Source organism: Antedon bifida, chromosome 8 (assembly GCF_963402885.1).
Source record: "Antedon bifida chromosome 8, ecAntBifi1.1, whole genome shotgun sequence".
Lineage (NCBI taxonomy): Eukaryota > Metazoa > Echinodermata > Crinoidea > Comatulida > Antedonidae > Antedon > Antedon bifida.
Window position 1 is genome coordinate 2,808,379 of NC_136233.1, and position 20,011 is coordinate 2,828,389.

Genomic DNA, 20,011 nt, shown 5'->3' on the forward strand with positions numbered 1-20,011 from the left:
GTCGGTACTTCAATATCCTTATTTGAGAACCACGTACAAAAATGCAATGAAGTACTAACTCCATGAATGCACTTCACCGGCTTGTTCATCGTCGCTATGGAAACTGTAAATATTTACCTTTAGTTATGTTAGTTTATTGAGTGATCTGATACCACCAAATGCTTTGATATATATGCCTCATTGTTAGCAATAGTAGATTATTGTATTTCGCGAACAATGAATTAAAATAACAAAAGCATTATTTAAAATGTAACAGTTAATCCGTACACGGTGTCCTGAATCAACGTAACCAAAGAGACGCTCATAATCCGTTATTTTTTTACAAATGCAACGATAATTATGGACCCTAAGTCATGGTAAAATAATGTTAAACTTGTATGAAATAATGGTAAACTCGATGTCAACCACCAGACTAGCTTCTAGCCCGTAATTAGTAAAGACAAATATTTTGTCAGATATGGCGTGTCATACGTATAATATAATACTGTACTCACAATTACAGACAAAAATCGTGGACTATTACATAAAAAAGACAATAACTACAGACTTGGGCCAAGTCTAGTCAACCACTAGCTTTATCGTTTGTTAGAGACCCATAGGCTATTTACAATTAATTTGAAATACTATATTTGAATCAGTCATTTTGTTAATTGATTGTGTTGTACTTTTTGTCAAAAGTGCAAGTGACCTCTTGAGAATTCTTTCGGCGACTTCATGATAGGCAGGTGAAAATTATTTGCTTATTTCTAGTTGATTAAACGCAACTACATTAATGTTTTTTCAAGTAAGTTTTTCGACGGATGTTCATGTTTGGTTTCAGTCTAAATTGTATAATAATATCTGTTATTAATTCGTTTTTCAGCGATTTTGCGCACTACTACGATCTTGTTAATTCTCATTAGAGGAGTGGAACAATAAAATAAATAAAATAATTATAATAAATAAAAATGAATGTCTTTTTTCTTAACTTCACCCATCCGTTAAATTCTATCGTTTTTCAATTTTATTTACTGCAGATTTTTGTTAACAACTTTAGTAATTCTTTACCAAACAAAATGCCCACTCTAAAACAAGTGTTCCAGGAATACGCCAGCTTTGGTCGTCAAGGAAAAACAGATGACATCACTAGCAAGAACTTTATGAAGATGATGAAAGAGAAGAAGCTATTGGATAAGAAGTTGAACAGCACTGAAGTTGACATGATATTTACGAAGTAAGTATATAGTCGAGTGATATTCATGCATGTGGGTGGCCATATATTGGATGGAACGAGAGACGGAAAATGTGCACGGGTGCCGGAATTGGCACGGGTGGCAGAAAATCTGCACGGGTAGCGGAAAATGTGCACGGGTGGTGGAAAATGTGCACGGGTGGCGGAAAATGTTTGCACGGGTGGCGGAATATGTTTGCATGGGTGGCGGAAATTGTTTGCACGGTTACCGGAACATTTTTGCACGGGTACCGGAAAATATGCACGGGTGGCGGAAATATGCACGGGTGCCGGAAAATGTGCACGGGTGGCGGAAAATGTGCACGGGTGTCGGAAAGTGCACGGGTGCCGGAAAATGTGCACGGGTGCCGGAAAATGTGCACGGGTGGTGGAAAATGTGCACGGGTGGCGGAAAATGTGCACGGGTGCCGGAAAATTTGCACGGTGGCGGAATTGGCACGGGTGGTGGAATGGGTATGGATACGCGCTAGCATTTATTTATTTTATTTTCTGTGTTATAGATCAAAAGGAGGACCAGGGAATAAGGTGTTGACATTTACACAATTTCAAACAGCATTAGGATATGTTGCGAAAGCCAAACTTGGCGATGACACAAAAGTTGATGAAATCATCGCCAAAATTGTCGCTGGAAGCGGACCAAGTACAGCCGGAACAACAGTGAGTACGCTGAGACGATGAGGGTTAAGTGGTTAGGGAAATGCCGGGACATAGTCTGGGTTCCAGACGGAGTTTTGCCTTATTAGTAAAAAATATAAATATTTTGGCACATATGGCGTTTCATACGTATACTATTTGTGCTTGTAAACTCCTATTTTCAGACAAAAATCGAAACGTCGACTGGTGGACTAACATAAAAAAGACAATAAATACAGACTTGGGGAGTCTAGCTAGTTCTATTATTGAGAAATAAAGTTGGGCAAATGCCGAGAATGTAGCAATGGGATGATTATACAGTTATGTGTAATTATACCGACTTGTGATCTGATACCACCAAATTCTTTGATATATACGCCTCATTGTTAGCAATAGTAGATTATTGTATTTCTAGTTCTATTGTTGAGATTTAAGATTGGTCAAATGCCGAGAATGTAGCAATGCGATGATTATACAGTTTTGTGTAATTTTAATTTAATTTTTGTTTTAATTAGGGAACGTCTAAAACAGGCGGTGTAGCTAAAATGACGGACGCAAGTCAGTACACAGGCAGTCATAAAGAAAGATTCGATGCAGAGGGTAAAGGAAAAGGCTTAGACGGTAGAAAAGATCGACCGGCCAACGACGGCTATGTACAAGGCTACAAAGAAAAGGATACGTATGAGAAAAAATGAGTACGTGACCAATCACCACCTACGGAGGCTCAAATTGACTTTCAAAATAGTTTACATTTTGAATGGCACTTTTAAGCTTTCGTACTGTTTATCACGCATGCGCGGTAGTCGGTTATTACTGTAGTGCGTTTTCCTTTCACTGTCTTTCAATCTTCTATTCATATCTAACACTGAATTTCTATAATTCTTGGTTCCCACTAGAGACGCAACACAAGGACGTAACGCAACGTAAGTGAGTTGACCAATCACAAGCGATTGATTACTTGAACTGTCGCTTGTCATTGGTCAACTCGCTTAAGTTGCGTTTACGTTCTTGCGTTACGTCCTAGTGGGAACCAAGCTTAAGTCTAAAAATGTTTGTATAATCTAGTAAGTAATTTGATTGAATTGTAAATGAGATATTTATTCCTGGAGTATTTAGTTTAGTGTTCAATTTGCTGTGTGATTTTTTTTTTACGATTTAAAACTATTAATTACAATATTAATTGATTAGGCTAGGTTCCTACTAGAGACACAACGCAATGACGTACGCTCAACATGATTTGACCAATCAAAAAGGCGATGTCATTCAAACTGTCGCTTGTTATTGGTGAACTCGCTTGCCTTGAGTCCTAGTGGGAACCAGGCTTTAATCTTATTTGGTTTAAAAATACAAAATAGTGTAACAATACATAACAATGCCGGCCATATACATGGCTGTAGTCGCGTGCTCAAGTTAGTGTTTACCGACCGACCGACCGACCGACATAGTGAGCTGTTGAGTCGCGTTACACGTGACTAAAAACAGTAATAAATAATAAAACATTTTACAATCAGAGTCCCGTCAGCGGAACGCAATTGATTGGTAATTTTAAAAATAGCTTACGTATTACAATAATTATATAGCTCTATATATTGAAATACAGAAACAATTGTTTTACGATGTAAATAGAATAGGTAACTAGACATGAAACTCGTCACTTTGACGAGTTAGTTATCCGCACCACGACAAACACCACGTGCACGTCATACGTTGGAATATTGCACACAGATAAAGATTATGGCATTATGACAAGAACTGAAGAATATGATATGCTGTTAGTGCTGAATTCTGTCAATTTGTGTCATATAGTATATACATGCAAAGAGTATAATCTGTATACATATTACATACAGTGTAGAATAGGTGAAATTACGGGACCCGCCATTTATTCCAATTTTTAACATGGCGACGGTATCAAAATGAAACACTTAAATAGCAATTTCTGGAGGAAATTATCTCAGGAACAACATATTAACGTGTAGAAGAAATTTGAATACGTAAAATATAGATGCGCACCCTTTTAAATGTGATGAACTATTACGCAAAATATGAAAATACGACTTTTTTTATTCAACTGGCCATATGATGACGTCACAACATCCGATTGGCAAAATGTTTACATGAATTCGTATCTACAATCCAATAGCTTCCAGAAAACGTTTTAATCGTGATTATCACATTTTATTCTTACGAGCTATTACAGATTAAAATTTACTGTAAAGATGAAATTAATGACCCACGTAATTAAAATTTTTAGGCACGATGACGTCATAAAAATTAAAATATTTTTATCTCATGCTAAAGAAAGTTGATTGACCTACACAATATATAAATTTAGGCGAAAAAGGAATACAGATAAGCGTGATGCGCTCCATTGAATGTGATGAGCAATAACGAAAGAGACAAAAATCCTATATTTTACATTCGTGTGGCCATACGATGACGTCACAATGTTTTTTTAGCCTTATCGATGCATGATCCGATATCTACAACTCATCAACTTCTAGATTTTGTAATAAAAATAAACGGTTCACGGTTTACTTTAGAAACTATGACTGTTTAAAAAAAGACATAATTTTGACGATTTTTTAAGCTTTTTCATAAAAAACGCGCACGAATTGTCTAATTCAACGTGTTCGTATGGCGTTATTTAAACTGGAAAAGGTCTAAATTGTTTTCAAAATTACTAGGAAAGACTTGAAAAATATAATTCAAGAGAAAAAAATATGTTTTTAACGCTACGTGCGCACCGCGTGCGTAAAAAATTGCGCGCCCGTGGGAATTTTTGACATGCTCAAAATGACAAGAAACGCATAAAAAGTTGATTAGAAATTAATTTTGCGCATTTTGAAATTTTAAATGCGCGTGCGCGCGTAACTTCTTGTGAAACATGCCATTTTTAATCCGTAGAAAGTTTGCCCCTGATATGACTTAAATTTTGTCAAAGTGTCAATACTAAATGACTTTTGGTTTTTAATCTATAATCAATCATTGAAATTCATAAAATTGCGCGTAAGTCACGTTGCGCAACTATGACGTCATTCAAAAATAGGAGGTGCACAACTTCACGTAAATGCCCATATGTTGTCAAAGTTATGAAATGTTATGTTTACACATTTTAGAGAAACGCGACTCACAAAAAGGAAGGAAGGATCCAAGAATAATACAGAAAAACTAGATTTGAACTCGTCACTTTGACGAGTTCGGGTTATCCGCGCAAACGCAACATGCACATTCTTAACCATATGAACCTCGACAATTATTATGCCATCCTATGACATGAAATAAATATGTTTACAGTGCTGAATTGTACCTATTATGTAGCATACATCATATTACAGTATTTTACAGAATAAACTGTATATGTTATATACAGTGTAGCATAAACAAAATTACGAGACCCATCTTTAAATCTAATTATTAACACGATGACGTCATCAAATTGACATATAAAGATAACAATTTTAGAAGATAATTATCTAAATAATTACATTAAAACAAATTTGAAGAATTTTGGGCACGTAAAAGTGAGATGCGCTCTTGTTTAAACGCAATGAACTTTTACGCAAGAGATGAAAATATGACTTTTTGAATTCAACTGGCCATATGATGACGTCACAACATCTGATTGGCAAAATATTCACATGAATTTGTATCTACAATCCAATAGCTTCCAGAAAACGTTTTAATCATGATTATCACTTTTTATTCTGACGAGCTATAACAGATTGAAATTTACTGTAAAGATAAAAATAGGTGACCCACGTTATTTACATTTTTAGACATGATAATGTCATAAAAAAATAAAATATTTTTAAGTCATGCGAAAGATAGTTGATTGACCTAGACAGTATTAAAATATCTGAGGAAATGGAATACGTATAAGCGAGATGCGCTATATTTAATGTAATGAGCAATAACGAAAAAGTAAAAAATCCTATATTTTACATTCGTGTGGCCATACGATGACGTCATAACATCCGAGGGGTAAAGATTCTGCATGAATTCATATCTACAACATATCTGCTTACATATTAAATTAAAAAAATTGGGGGTCGTGGATGATCCTGAGGAGCTATAATAGATTAAAAATAGGCATAATTTTGACAATATTTTGTCACTTTTGCAACTAAAACGCGCGCAAATGGTCTAAATCAACGTGTTCGTATGACGTCATTTTAATTTGAAATGATGTCAATCTTTTTAAAAATGACTAAGAAAGGCTGTAAAATCATAATTCAAGAGAAAAACACATGATTTTTATGCTCCGTGCGCACCTTACGCATAATTTTTTTCGCGCGCGTGGGAATTTTTGACATGCTCAAAATGTCATGATCAGCGTAGAAAGTTGATTAGAAATTAATTTTGCGCATTTTGAAATTTTAAATGCGCGTGCGCGCGTAACTTCTTGTGAAACATGCCATTTTTAATCCATAGAAAGTTTTCCCTTAATGTGACTTAAATTTTCACCAAGTGTCAATACAAAATGACTTTTGGTTTATAACCTATGATCAATCATTAAAATTCATAAAATCGCACGTAACTTACGCTGCGCGACTCTAACGTCATATAACGAAATTTCTTGCACATCTACAGCTACAGGTCAATCTTATGACAAAGTTATGCAATCTTATGTTGACCATAATTAGAGATACGCTGCGAACAAAATTCCGGGAAAGAAAGAAGAATAACAAAGAAGATGAACTAGATTTGAACTCGTCACTTTGACGAGTTCGGGTTATCCGCGCAAACGCAACATGCACATTCTTAACCATATGAACCTCGACAATTATTATGCCATCCTATGACATGAAATAAATATGTTTACAGTGCTGAATTGTACCTATTATGTAGCATACATCATATTACAGTATTTTACAGAATAAACTGTATATGTTATATACAGTGTAGCATAGACAAAATTACGAGACCCATCTTTTAAATCTAATTAATAACACGATGACGTCATCAAATTGACATATAAAGATAACAATTTTAGAAGATAATTATCTAAATAATTACATTAAAACAAATTTGAAGAATTTTGGGCACGTAAAAGTGAGATGCGTTCTCGTTTAAACGCAATGAACTTTTACGCAAGAGATGAAAATATGACTTTTTGAATTCAACTGGCCATATGATGACGTCACAACATCTGATTGGCAAAATATTCACATGAATTTGTATCTACAATCCAATAGCTTCCAGAAAACGTTTTAATCATGATTATCACTTTTTATTCTGACGAGCTATAACAGATTGAAATTTACTGTAAAGATGAAAATAGGTGACCCACGTTATTTACATTTTTAGACATGATAATGTCATAAAAAATAAAATATTTTTAAGTCATGCGAAAGATAGTTGATTGACCTAGACAGTATTAAAATATCTGAGGAAATGGAATACGTATAAGCCAGATGCGCTCTATTTAATGAGATGAGCAATAACGAAAAAGTAAAAAATCCTATATTTTACATTCGTGTGGCCATACGATGACGTCATAACATCCGAGGGGTAAAGATTCTGCATGAATTCATATCTACAACATATCTGCTTACATATTAAATTAAAAAAATTGGGGGTCGTGGATGATCCTGAGGAGCTATAATAGATTAAAAATAGGCATAATTTTGACAATATTTTGTCACTTTTGCAACTAAAACGCGCGCAAATGGTCTAAATCAACGTGTTCGTATGACGTCATTTTAATTTGAAATGATGTCAATCTTTTTAAAAATGACTAAGAAAGGCTGTAAAATCATAATTCAAGAGAAAAACACATGATTTTTATGCTCCGTGCGCACCTTACGCATAATTTTTTTCGCGCGCGTGGGAATTTTTGACATGCTCAAAATGTCATGATCAGCGTAGAAAGTTGATTAGAAATTAATTTTGTGCATTTTGAAATTTTAAATGCGCGTGCGCGCGTAACTTCTTGTGAAACATGCCATTTTTAATCCATAGAAAGTTTGCCCTTAATGTGACTTAAATTTTCACTAAGTGTCAATACAAAATGACTTTTGGTTTATAATCTATGACCAATCATTAAAATTCATAAAATCGCACGTAACTTACGCTGCGCGACTCTAACGTCATATAACGAAATTTCTTGCACATCTACAGCTACAGGTCAATCTTATGACAAAGTTATGCAATCTTATGTTGACCATAATTAGAGATACGCTGCGAACAAAATTCCGGGAAAGAAAGAAGAATAACAAAGAAGATGAAAAAAAAGATATTTACAATCACATGGGTTATCCTGCAACTAAGTTGCGGATAACCAAAAAAAAGATATTTACAATCACATGGGTTATCCTGCAACTAAGTTGCGGATAACCAACTAGATTTGAACTCGTCACTTTGACGAGTTCGGGTTATCCGCGCAAACGCAACATGCACATTCTTAACCATATGAACCTCGACAATTATTATGCCATCCTATGACATGAAATAAATATGTTTACAGTGCTGAATTGTACCTATTATGTAGCATACATCATATTACAGTATTTTACAGAATAAACTGTATATGTTATATACAGTGTAGCATAAACAAAATTACGAGACCCATCTTTAAATCTAATTATTAACACGATGACGTCATCAAATTGACATATAAAGATAACAATTTTAGAAGATAATTATCTAAATAATTACATTAAAACAAATTTGAAGAATTTTGGGCACGTAAAAGTGAGATGCGCTCTTGTTTAAACGCAATGAACTTTTACGCAAGAGATGAAAATATGACTTTTTGAATTCAACTGGCCATATGATGACGTCACAACATCTGATTGGCAAAATATTCACATGAATTTGTATCTACAATCCAATAGCTTCCAGAAAACGTTTTAATCATGATTATCACTTTTTATTCTGACGAGCTATAACAGATTGAAATTTACTGTAAAGATAAAAATAGGTGACCCACGTTATTTACATTTTTAGACATGATAATGTCATAAAAAAATAAAATATTTTTAAGTCATGCGAAAGATAGTTGATTGACCTAGACAGTATTAAAATATCTGAGGAAATGGAATACGTATAAGCGAGATGCGCTATATTTAATGTAATGAGCAATAACGAAAAAGTAAAAAATCCTATATTTTACATTCGTGTGGCCATACGATGACGTCATAACATCCGAGGGGTAAAGATTCTGCATGAATTCATATCTACAACATATCTGCTTACATATTAAATTAAAAAAATTGGGGGTCGTGGATGATCCTGAGGAGCTATAATAGATTAAAAATAGGCATAATTTTGACAATATTTTGTCACTTTTGCAACTAAAACGCGCGCAAATGGTCTAAATCAACGTGTTCGTATGACGTCATTTTAATTTGAAATGATGTCAATCTTTTTAAAAATGACTAAGAAAGGCTGTAAAATCATAATTCAAGAGAAAAACACATGATTTTTATGCTCCGTGCGCACCTTACGCATAATTTTTTTCGCGCGCGTGGGAATTTTTGACATGCTCAAAATGTCATGATCAGCGTAGAAAGTTGATTAGAAATTAATTTTGCGCATTTTGAAATTTTAAATGCGCGTGCGCGCGTAACTTCTTGTGAAACATGCCATTTTTAATCCATAGAAAGTTTTCCCTTAATGTGACTTAAATTTTCACCAAGTGTCAATACAAAATGACTTTTGGTTTATAACCTATGATCAATCATTAAAATTCATAAAATCGCACGTAACTTACGCTGCGCGACTCTAACGTCATATAACGAAATTTCTTGCACATCTACAGCTACAGGTCAATCTTATGACAAAGTTATGCAATCTTATGTTGACCATAATTAGAGATACGCTGCGAACAAAATTCCGGGAAAGAAAGAAGAATAACAAAGAAGATGAAAAAAAAGATATTTACAATCACATGGGTTATCCTGCAACTAAGTTGCGGATAACCAAAAATATTGATCCCATACAGTAACAAGGAGTTATCCGCTCTACCAAGCGGATAACTAATAAAATATAAAAATCTTGCAAAAATGTTATCGTTATCGTTATTGTTACAGGTATTTGTTATATAGATAAAACAAAGATGTCTTAAATAAAAGTTACAGTAGCAATAATAGAATATGCATGAGATGGCGGATTCAGGAGTTTGCAAATAGAGATAGAGACCCTGGCCAAAATGACGTGCTAAGTATTCTACCATTTGATTGGGTCCGCCACGTACGCGCAACATTTCGACCAATCGTGGATGGATAGAGTCCTAGTGGGAACCAAGTTTAAACAAGGCAATATTACAACAGGATGCTGAGTTCCGGAGATCAAAGGGTTTATCTGTGGCTGCGACACGATCAGTTTCACGCTCCTTAACAGACACTGCGCTGCGGAGAATGTACATTGTACTGTCCAGACACAAGATCAAAGGACTGTTACGAGTTCCTATCTTAGCAAGACGAGCTCACTGTCATGTTGTTAGATTGCCTTGGTTTAAAATAGTAAATGGAAGTTAATCGAATGACGTCTATAGACAGACATCGAAGATGCTCATACAATGCATTTACCAAATTAATAATTGAAAGCAAAATCAAACAATAGCATCGTCCATCGCTGCGATCTTTGCTATGGAAACTGAAATCAACATATGAAATCATATTCATTAGCAGACTATTATCATTTCGTGGCTCGAAATCAACCTATTACAACACGCGTACCAATAAATGAACTAATTCTTCGGTAGCAGTCTTCTCTACGACACAAAGTAAATACTATAAGGCTTCATGGGAAGCAGACATACATTCCGAAGCCTGGCTACCGAAAAACAGAAAAGATGCATTCTCTATCGAAAACCCCAACATTGTGGCCAAGCCAAGCTATTTCACATGGTTTAGTTGCAAAGTGTTATGTCTTACCTTAAGGTTGAGCCTATTGATGTACCGGTACAATACTATAGGTAGGCCTACGTCTTGCAGGTCTCATGGCCAAGGACTACTGTACCGACTTGAACAACCACAGAAATGCTGAATACGTCTGTATTATGCAAATTAATTAACTGCATTTTACAGGAGACTGATCGTTGCAGTGAAACTATATTACTAATTGCGTCTGTGGCATAGAGGCATGATTCCACGCTATAGTAAAATACGGGTCGGTGGTTCGAATCTATAAGTGAACTTAAGTTTATCAAACGTGTTAAGGGTCTTTCACCTGTTCCGACACGGTTCCGGTCCCACGATGTTTTCACGCGGCTATGGGCATATCGATTGGCGCATAGCCGCGTGTAGCGTCGCAGAACGAAACATTGACGTTTGATTTGCCGGCGGCGGACCGGAACAGGTGTGAAAGACCCTTTATGTCTGTAAATCAGTATGGCTATTTCTATAGTTTCAAAACACAATCATATTAGTGTTAATTAAATAATATTAATTCTTATTCATTACTTTATTAATTAGGCGACGACGGCCTTCAATACATTGAAATATAATTTACATATTTGTTATCATGTGCGGTTTTTTTCCTTTTTTTCCATCGACGATAGCTTTTAATATAACACAAGTACAGTATGTTCACAATTTATTTAAATACTTCATAATTGATTAAATTATATATAATGCGTGTATTAAGGCTATAAAAATGAATGTTGAAAATGTAAAAATATAAAACAACGCATGCTAGCATTATTTACACGTAAAAATATATTAAATATAGTAACATATTAGGACACACATCAATCGTTAGTAATACAATTCTACTACTGTATATGACATACACACAGAAAAATTTTGCCCTTTTGTAAAGGGACTTGGGACAAAATACGGTTTTTAAATTAAAATTAGAGGAGGGTGTATTATTATATATTGCCTCAAACAAATAAAACAAACATACGATACGGGAGGGAGAGAGAGATCCTAGTCAGTGGCGTAACGCAGAGGCCTGAGGCCCCTGGGTTAGGAACCCTTAGTGGCCCTCCAATACTGGAGGCCTCGGGCGTTTTTTGACATATTTTAATGCCCGTTTTTCCCCTCTGGGCACCGCTCAGGGACCCCCATAAGCTCCGGGCCCCTGGATTTAGCCAGTGCGCGCTCATAGCCATTACGCCACTGACCCTAGTAGCTCAAGAGGCCAGTTTTTTAGTTTTACTAAAAAAAAAAGTAACCCTATTTTTTGATTGTCTATTTTTTTCCCCTAGTTTAACTAAGGTAATGACCCGTCGGTTAAAATTATCGCGTCAATAAGTCACATGCACTTTTGCAATGTAAGCACCCTACATCATTGGAATGGATGATTTCATTATTGAGATATAAAATATGATATAGAATCATTTTGACATGGTCTTTAAGTAGGGACACACAAAGGTGGGCTAAGAGGCCTTATAAGGCTATAAATATAACTACACTATTAAGCTGTATGTGACAAAAAAAATGTGATGTGCCCATATATGGTAGTGATATGCTTAAATATGGTAGTGATATGCTTAAATATGGTAGTGACATGCTTAAATATGGGCACATCACATTTTTTTGTCACATAAAGTTTGATAGTGTAGACAGAGCTTTATGATATAAATAAACACGACGGCTATGGGTCAAAGCAACAATTATACTGCCAAAAAGAGAAAATGACCAATTCGCCAAACATTATTAGGTAAGAACATCGCCATTGTAACGCCTGGACGGGTCACTCATAAAACTACTGGACGATGGTCCTTGTGAGGTGGAATACTTGGGTATAATGTCCATTGTTCGTTTAAGCTCACTGTACGACCAGTGAAGTTGTTTTACTTCGTTGCTATGACGATCTTTTGTTTCATTAAGTTCTTGAAGTAAATGATCATTTGTTGTAACTAAAGATCTAAAAAAAATAATAATGATTAATAAAATCAGACTTTTAATAGGCCATTTTGCAGTTTTAATAAAGTTATTCACTTCTGTAGAAAAAAAAATCAACAAAAATAATTATTTCAATTATAAAAAGACAAAAGAAATGGTTAATTTTAACCAAAAACCACTGTCTGACAGAGAATTTAGGCATATTTTGCTTTAAATTACATTTTTTTTCAGGAAAATAATTTTTTTTTTGATCCAGTTTTTGGTCAAAGTGAATAACTATTATGTGACATTAAAATGGCATATTCAACAAAAAAATGTAAAATGATTATTTTTTTTAGGGGGACAATATACCTTTAACCTCAATATCGCAAAAAAAAAAAAAAAGTTCAAAGAAACCCATCACTTGACATAACACATTTATTTATCTAAACCAGGAGTTTCTGAAAATTGTTATATATTGTTCATACAGACTTTCTCAATACTGAACCAGATTCTAAAATTCTTGAGGTCTAACATTTCTTACTATACTATTTTATTGTTTTGATAAATTGATTATTTTCCATCTTTTCTCTATTTTTCAAATTTGAATAAATTAGAATACATTTGAATAATACTAACTTATGGCTTTCCTGTAGCATGTTGGTAAGCTCTTGTAGTTGTGTGTAGTGTTTTAGCTGTAACCTCATCTTGTCTATTTCTCTCTGTAAGTTTTCATTTTCATCTTCTAATACACCTAAAATTATCAACATTTAAATTTTACATTGATCCATATGGGTAAGATAAACGAAGTCCCATATTAATTGTACTGTTATGAGCTCATTGTACTAAGCCTTGGCATATGTATTTTTGGCAGCGATTGCCTTCCATATGGGTAAGATAAAGTCCCATATTAATTGAGCTGTTAGGAGCTCATTGTATCAAGCCTCGGCATGTGTATTTTTGGCAGCGATTGCCTTCCATATGGGTAAGATAAAGTCTTGTATTAATTGAGCTGTTAGGAGCTCATTGTACTAAGCCCCGGCATGTGTATTTTTGGCAGCGATTGCCTTCCATATGGGTAAAGTTACATAAGTCCCATATTAATTGAGCTGTTATGAGCTCATTGTACTAAGCCTCGGTATGTGTATTTTTGGCGCCTATTTCCTTCCATATGGGTAAGGTAAACGAAGTTCCATATTAATTGAGCTGTTAGGAGCTCATTGTACTAAGCCTTGTCATGTGTATTTTTGCCAGCTATTGCCTTCCATACATAAGTTCACACTTACTTATATGTTTGTTTTGTAATTCAGATGATTTTAAATCTTGTACTGTTGGTAGTGCTATACTTATTGATGACACTTGACCTTTTAAGACTTGGTTTTCTTCTTTTGTTTTGTTTAACTTTTCCTTTAAAACTTCCTAAAGAAAATCATCAAACAAACTTGTTACTAGAATGCTTGGAAAGTTTTTCTACGTTGGCACAACAGATTTGAACCCAATAAAAACGAAAGTTAAGTATTTTTACCACATCTTCCTGCGCCAACTGTAGAGCGTTCTGCAGGCCTTCATGATTGATTTGATTCTGCGAGTTTTCCTTCACAGTGTTTGTGAGCTGCCCTCGTAGGCCGACATTCTCTTGAGCAAATTTAGCAAAATCTTTTTGGTACATGTCGGCTTTATGTTGGCTGTCTGCCGTGACATCCGACACAAAGTTTGACAGCATTGTTCTGGCTTGACCTGCCCACAAAATATTTATTTATGAATAACTGTTTTACAGGTTAATAAATTGAAAAATGATTTCAGAGTACTAAATATGTTAAATATTATGTTAAATATTTCTATTTTAACCACAAAATAAGGAGTTTTTTTTTTAACAGGAGAGCATTAACATTACATTAAAGATGTATTGTTCCCCAAAAACATGAAAAATGAAGATTAATTAAATCAGACTTTGAATAGGCCATTTTGCAGTTTTAATAAAGTTAATCAATTCCGTAGGAAAAAATATTTTCACTTATAAAATAACATAATAAATGGTTAAATTCAACCAAAAATCCATTGGCTGGCAGCCAATTTGACCATTTTTTGCTTTAAATTACAGTTTTTTCAGGTGAATAAATTTTGTTTAGATCCAATTTTTGTTCAAAGTGCATAACTATTATGTGACATTAAAATGGCATATTAAAAAAAAAAATAGAAAAAAAAAATGTTTAGGGGGACAATATATCTTTAATATTCTGTAAAAAATAATGTCATTTTAGCTGTCATGTGCCCCAAGCTCTACGCCCCTGAACATGAACAATGTTAAATTTACCTTGAAACTTGTGATGCTTGTGAAGCGACTTGGAACCATTCCAATACCTGTCAACAAGATTCAGAAACTTGACGAGGAATTCATCTGATACGCTATCGATTGAATTTTCTTTTTCCGAAGACGAAGACTGTGGTAAAAATTCTTTCTGTTAGTAAAAGTATAAAGGTCTGTCTACACTATCAAACTAGTTTGACAAAAAAAGTGTGATGTCCCCAAATATGGTAGTGACATGCACAAATATGGTAGCGACATGCACAAATATGGTAGTGATAACTGATATGCACAAATATGGTAGTGATATGCACAAATATGATACTAAGTGATATGCACAAATATGGTAGTGATATGACATCATCATGTCCATATATGGGCACATCACATTTTTTTTGTCAATCAATTTAGTAAATCTTATTTCAATCTACCTTTTCATTGACATTGCCCAAAGAAGGACAATTATGGAATTACAGTGAAAAAAATAACACAATAAACTCATCAGTCTTACATTCTCATTGGACGGCATTGGAACTGGTTTGTAGGTATCACGCTGCTCTGCTAAGAGTCTGCCCTCCACGGGCCTGTGACGTGGTGATGTCATTACCCTCTCATCTGACATCCTATCAGATATCTCTGATAGCTGTAAGTGTTTCTGTTTGTCTAAGAGCCTGCCCTCAACGGGCCTGTGACGTGGTGATGTCATTACCCTGTCATCTGGTAACCTATCAGACATCTCTGATAGCTGTAAGTGTGTCTGTTTGTCCTGGTTGCTTGCAAACATCCTTGGCCTTGGAATATTATGCCTGGAATCGGTGTCAGTGGATTCTAAATAAAAGAAGATAAATATAGTAAAAAAAAAAAACAATTACGCACATAAATGGCTGTGACAACGAAACAAATGTAAACTTACAACTCGATTCCCAGTGCTGTATCTCCATATACTATCTATTTCCGAAGTATCATAGGAATATTTGGTAATACAGCATCTCATTTATATCACATGTGGTGGCTGTATCATGTAAGGTCAGGTTAAGGGTTAGGTTACAACTAGATACATGTGAAACACATGTGATGTTGTATTACCAAATATTCCTTTGATACTTCAGAAATAGATACAGTACCGAGAATCGGCTGAACTTACTAGGGTTAGGGGTAAAATGCCCAGTAGTTTTATAGGACGTGTAAGCATCAGTTTCATCTGTAAACTTAAGGTTAGGATCGCCAAGTTGTGTTTCTCTAGGCCCAACGTCATCTTGAAACTGCACTCTGGTACGCTGTCTACTGGGACTATGAGGCTTCACTGCCTGTGTAGTGCCTGAAAAGATTTTGTAAAAGAGTTTTCAGTATTATTTTTTGCCAAATTACTGCTAAAGTATTATTTTTAACAAAATTACTTAGACTCCAGTATCAGTTGTACAATAGTGTGTTGAAACAAGCAGAGCAGAGGTAAAACTAATTGTTAAGTCAGTCCATGTGGCTCTATTGGGCTAATGGTGTGATACTCACCTAAAGCTCTGTCTACACTATCAAACTAGTTCGACAAAAAAAGTGTGATGTGTGCAAATATGGTAGTGATATGCCAAAATAATTATGGCACTGATATGACATCATCATGTCCATATATGGGCACCTAACATTTTTTTGTCACAAAAAGGTTTGCCAGGTTCATATTTTACTTGAAAAATGTTTTCTAATATGTAAAAAAATACCTTGGATGGGATGTTTTGAGTACAGATGGCTGTCTCTTTCTATCTCTCTACGATGCTCTACATCTTCATAACCACCATACAACCCTTCCCTATTGTAGGACTCCCTGTCATGCAAGTCTCTACATTCAGTAGCCACAGCAGGCACAAGGCGTGACGGAGCAGGTGGTGACCCGACGTATGTGCCATAGCTGGAGAAGTTCTGATCATCTATAGGTGCATGCGTGTCTTTGCTAAATTGAATACCTTGTGAGAAAGAAATTGTATAAATGAGAAACTATACTTTATATATAATCTATATAAAAGTAAACATTTTCAAAAACCAGGAACTCCAAATAACAAGACCAAATATGTGCATGACATAGGAATTACAGACTCTTTTTTAAACATACATTTTAGTCTACTCTGTAGCATGTTATTTTTACACTGAAACTGGGGTCACAACTTAAGTTCACCACCCATATATTTTTTTTTTTAACATTCATTTGAAGCAGTGTTTTTTTGGGGTAGATTAATAAATAAAATGGATTACCTGGATTTCGTTCATGGTGCTCGATTGATGGCGCTACAGCAGAAGATCCAGACAGATGTCTCGCTTGTCGGAGATCACCACCAGTTCTGGCGATCAGGTCCAACAACTCTGAATCATCATCCTCTACAACTGAAAATGTAATGTTATATAAGAGAAATATCTCCTTCTTCTGAGAAAAAGGTAGGATGATAATCAGTTTTAAGTAAGGAATAAGCTCCTAGAGATTTTGGGGCTAACAACTTAAGGCATTAGAAACATTTGTGACTTTAAACTTACTGAGCTCTAGAGTGTTAAGCTCTGTCTACACTATCAAACTTTATGTGACAAAAAAGTGTGATGTGTTCAAATATGGTAGTGATATGCCCAGATATGGTAGTGATATGACATCATCATGTCCATATATGGGCACATCATAGTGTAGACAGAGCTTAACACTCTAGAGCTCAGAAAGTCTAAAGTCACATATGTTCATTGACAAGTTTACTGGTAAACATTTACCTGATGTTTTCTTGCTCATCCCTCGTATATACTCGGCTCTCGGTTGCTGAACTCTTTCTGTTTTTGTTCTTACGTTGTCTTCCCGAAAATGTTCTGTAAGCTCATTTGCCTAAAATAATTCAAAACAAATAATTATTTTAAGCGTCAACAAGCACTTTACTTTGCTTTTTCTCGCCTCTTACACTCCAAAACTAGTACTGCATGGTATAAATAGCTCTGTCTACACTATCAAACTTTATGTGACAAAAAATGTGATGTAGCCATATATGGACACAATGATGTCATATCACTACCATATTTAAGCATATCACTACCATATTTGGGCACATCACACTTTTTTGTCAAAATTGTTTTATAATGTAGACAGAGCTTAACATACAGTATTGTATTGAGTGGTGTTTACCTGTTCTGAATTAAAGTGAAGCAAAGCAGCTTTCCTTTCACTATCTCGCACAGAACGATCATCTGGTAACAAAAAATAATTTATTATATTATTCATTCATTCGTTAAGTTATTATAGATTAATTCAAAGTATTAAATAAAAGATGCAAAGACCGGAAAAGACAAATAAGCTGGTTTCACCAGAACAAAATAACTACTAATAATTTCTGAAATATATATTTTAATTTAGCACGTCAAATTTCGGAATGAAACGTTTTTTTTACCTAGCTTGCGGAGGTTCGGTAACATGTGCACAACAAACAGTCTGTAATCTGGTTCATTCTTGGTGACTGGATTCAGTCTAAGATCCAACTCTTGCAGACGATTATTGTGACGAAGTAAAAACAGACCTTGTAAGCTTGGAATGTTATTATAATATCTACAGGTCACTAATTAAAGAAAAAGTTTGCATTTTTTAATTTGTTATTTTTTTATACCGGGCAACCTCTTCAGTCAAAGACTGGTCTCCCAGAGGGCCCAGTTATGATCAGTGGCTGTGTGTGTACTAGTACACCTGGGTAACCCCCTACTTGTCTCGAAAGATGTACTAGGTTCTTTAAAGTGTACATGAGCTAGATGTCACTGGACCTACGGTTATAGTCACTTATCCGAGAAAACTCGTTCTACCACAAGAACCATGGAGCAAGTGAGCCTCGAATCCTTGCTGATGTTATGGCTACGTAATTACGGTTCCACTGTCTTAACCACTCGGCCACCCACTCACTCACAATTAGTATACCTTTTGCCAGTAATATGTTAATAATTCAATAAGAAAGAAACAACAACTATATAAAAGAAATAAAGTAATCAAGGGTTAACATTAATAATTACTGGACATAGACTGTCTAGCATCATCTCTGCAAAGGATACAGGTTGAGAGATTCAAGCACACTCAGATGGTCTAGGCCTTCTAAGCTTGTCAGTGAATTTCTTGATAAGTCTAAGTTCTTCAGCCTTTCAAAGCTCTGCAATGCAGTACCCAGGACAGTAATCTTCTCATGATAGCTTCCAGGAAGAGACAAAGAGCGAACGTCACCTAAAACAACAACATTTTATTGTTAAAAACGAATGCAACAACACTCAACATTTTTAAACGAACATACAACTCGCACATAAAAACTATGAGAGGAGGCAGCCTATTTCTATACGAGTAATACTCTTTGCCTCTATTAGTATAGCTCATTGTATTGAGGTATTGTATTAAATTATGCTCTAGTCTATGCTATCATATTTATTAATCATTTATATTAATTAATATAAAATATAACAAATATATTATTATTATTAATAATTATTAATATATAAAATATTATTAATTTATAATAAAATAATATTGAATTAAATTAAATTATTATGTTATAAATTTTTAAAAATACAAACATACATGTTAAGGCCATTAATTGATTTTAGTTGCTAGGTAGGTTTAGAGGGCTTCATTAACCTATGTATTGTACTACTAGTATGCCTCACTTCCTATCAAGGTCTAGGCCTAGTTGGTCTGTGTGACGTGATTCGTGAACCTGCTGAGTTAGCCGCGATTGATCGTATGAGATCTTCCTAGCCTAAAAAATAAAGGGGCCTAGCATTTTTACTTGAAAGAAAAAAACCGGTAAGGTCATAAAAACAAACAAGTTAATAAAGCAAAAGACTATATTGACTTATTGTCAATAATAACTCGTGTAATATTCAACATTTACCAAGATGTTCGTAGTTTAATTTGACTCTTTCTCGCACCCACTTCTCCGTTGCCTCGACCGCCATTTTTCAAAGTTGAAACAACAAAAACGTTGACTCGACCATTTCAATGGAGGTAGTTTAAATCATGTTATTCTAAGTGCTTCTTTATTTTTATTTAAGCTAAATAATTATATTGTCAATTGATGT

The 20,011-nt window shown here is 34.8% G+C and overlaps 3 protein-coding genes across 8 annotated transcripts in view; 1 reads left to right on the plus strand and 2 right to left on the minus strand.

The window, feature by feature from the left end:
* The window catches only part of LOC144850132 (protein arginine N-methyltransferase 7-like), a 27,180-nt gene extending 16,115 nt beyond the window's left edge, over nt 1-11,065 (minus strand). Inside the window, exon 1 of the mRNA XM_078707338.1 lies at nt 10,747-11,065. The gene's annotated coding sequence lies outside the window, so the exon portion shown is untranslated. The remainder of the gene's footprint in view (nt 1-10,746) is intronic.
* LOC144850140 (tubulin polymerization-promoting protein family member 2-like) overlaps nt 1-20,011 on the plus strand; it is a 32,487-nt gene that overhangs the window by 2,829 nt on the left and 9,647 nt on the right. The window contains exons 1-4 of one of the 5 annotated variants that reach the window (XR_013614052.1): nt 756-784; nt 1,017-1,213; nt 1,732-1,888; nt 2,380-2,645. Coding sequence is in view for 4 of the 5 variants with exons in the window: in XM_078707348.1 (XP_078563474.1) it covers nt 773-784; nt 1,017-1,213; nt 1,732-1,888; nt 2,380-2,559 (546 nt within the window). In the remaining variant the exon portion in view is untranslated. Of the gene's footprint in view, nt 1-755; nt 785-1,016; nt 1,214-1,731; nt 1,889-2,379; nt 3,530-20,011 lie in introns of those variants that run through there. The other 4 variants (XM_078707348.1, XM_078707351.1, XM_078707349.1 and 1 more) reach the window with 4 other exon arrangements.
* On the minus strand, nt 11,247-19,891 carry LOC144850131 (centrosomal protein of 72 kDa-like). Of its 2 annotated transcripts, none has more exons than XM_078707336.1 (14): nt 19,825-19,891; nt 18,998-19,163; nt 18,352-18,506; nt 18,090-18,151; nt 17,687-17,795; nt 17,189-17,317; nt 16,660-16,902; nt 16,092-16,265; nt 15,459-15,775; nt 14,957-15,083; nt 14,168-14,379; nt 13,929-14,061; nt 13,282-13,396; nt 11,247-12,685 (listed from the first exon to the last, which is right to left on the minus strand). In XM_078707336.1, the coding sequence occupies exons 1-14, from the start codon at nt 19,886-19,888 to the stop codon at nt 12,475-12,477; spliced, it is 2,217 nt and encodes a 738-aa protein (XP_078563462.1). In that variant the 5' UTR covers nt 19,889-19,891; the 3' UTR covers nt 11,247-12,474. The 2 variants fall into 2 exon arrangements, with proteins under 2 accessions (XP_078563462.1, XP_078563461.1); XM_078707335.1 differs by having other exon boundaries at nt 14,957-15,101.

Bases quoted from the DNA above. Each gene is read 5' to 3' on its own strand.
- LOC144850131 (XM_078707335.1), bottom strand. From the start codon at position 19,888: ATGGCGGTCGAGGCAACGGAGAAGTGGGTGCGAGAAAGAGTCAAATTA. The intron at 15,776-16,091 runs GTAAGTTCAGCC...TCTTTTATTTAG, and splicing joins GCATTTTACCCCTAACCCTA to AATCCACTGACACCGATTCC. The intron at 15,102-15,458 runs GTAAGACTGATG...TTTTACTAACAG, and splicing joins CAATGCCGTCCAATGAGAAT to AAAGAATTTTTACCACAGTC.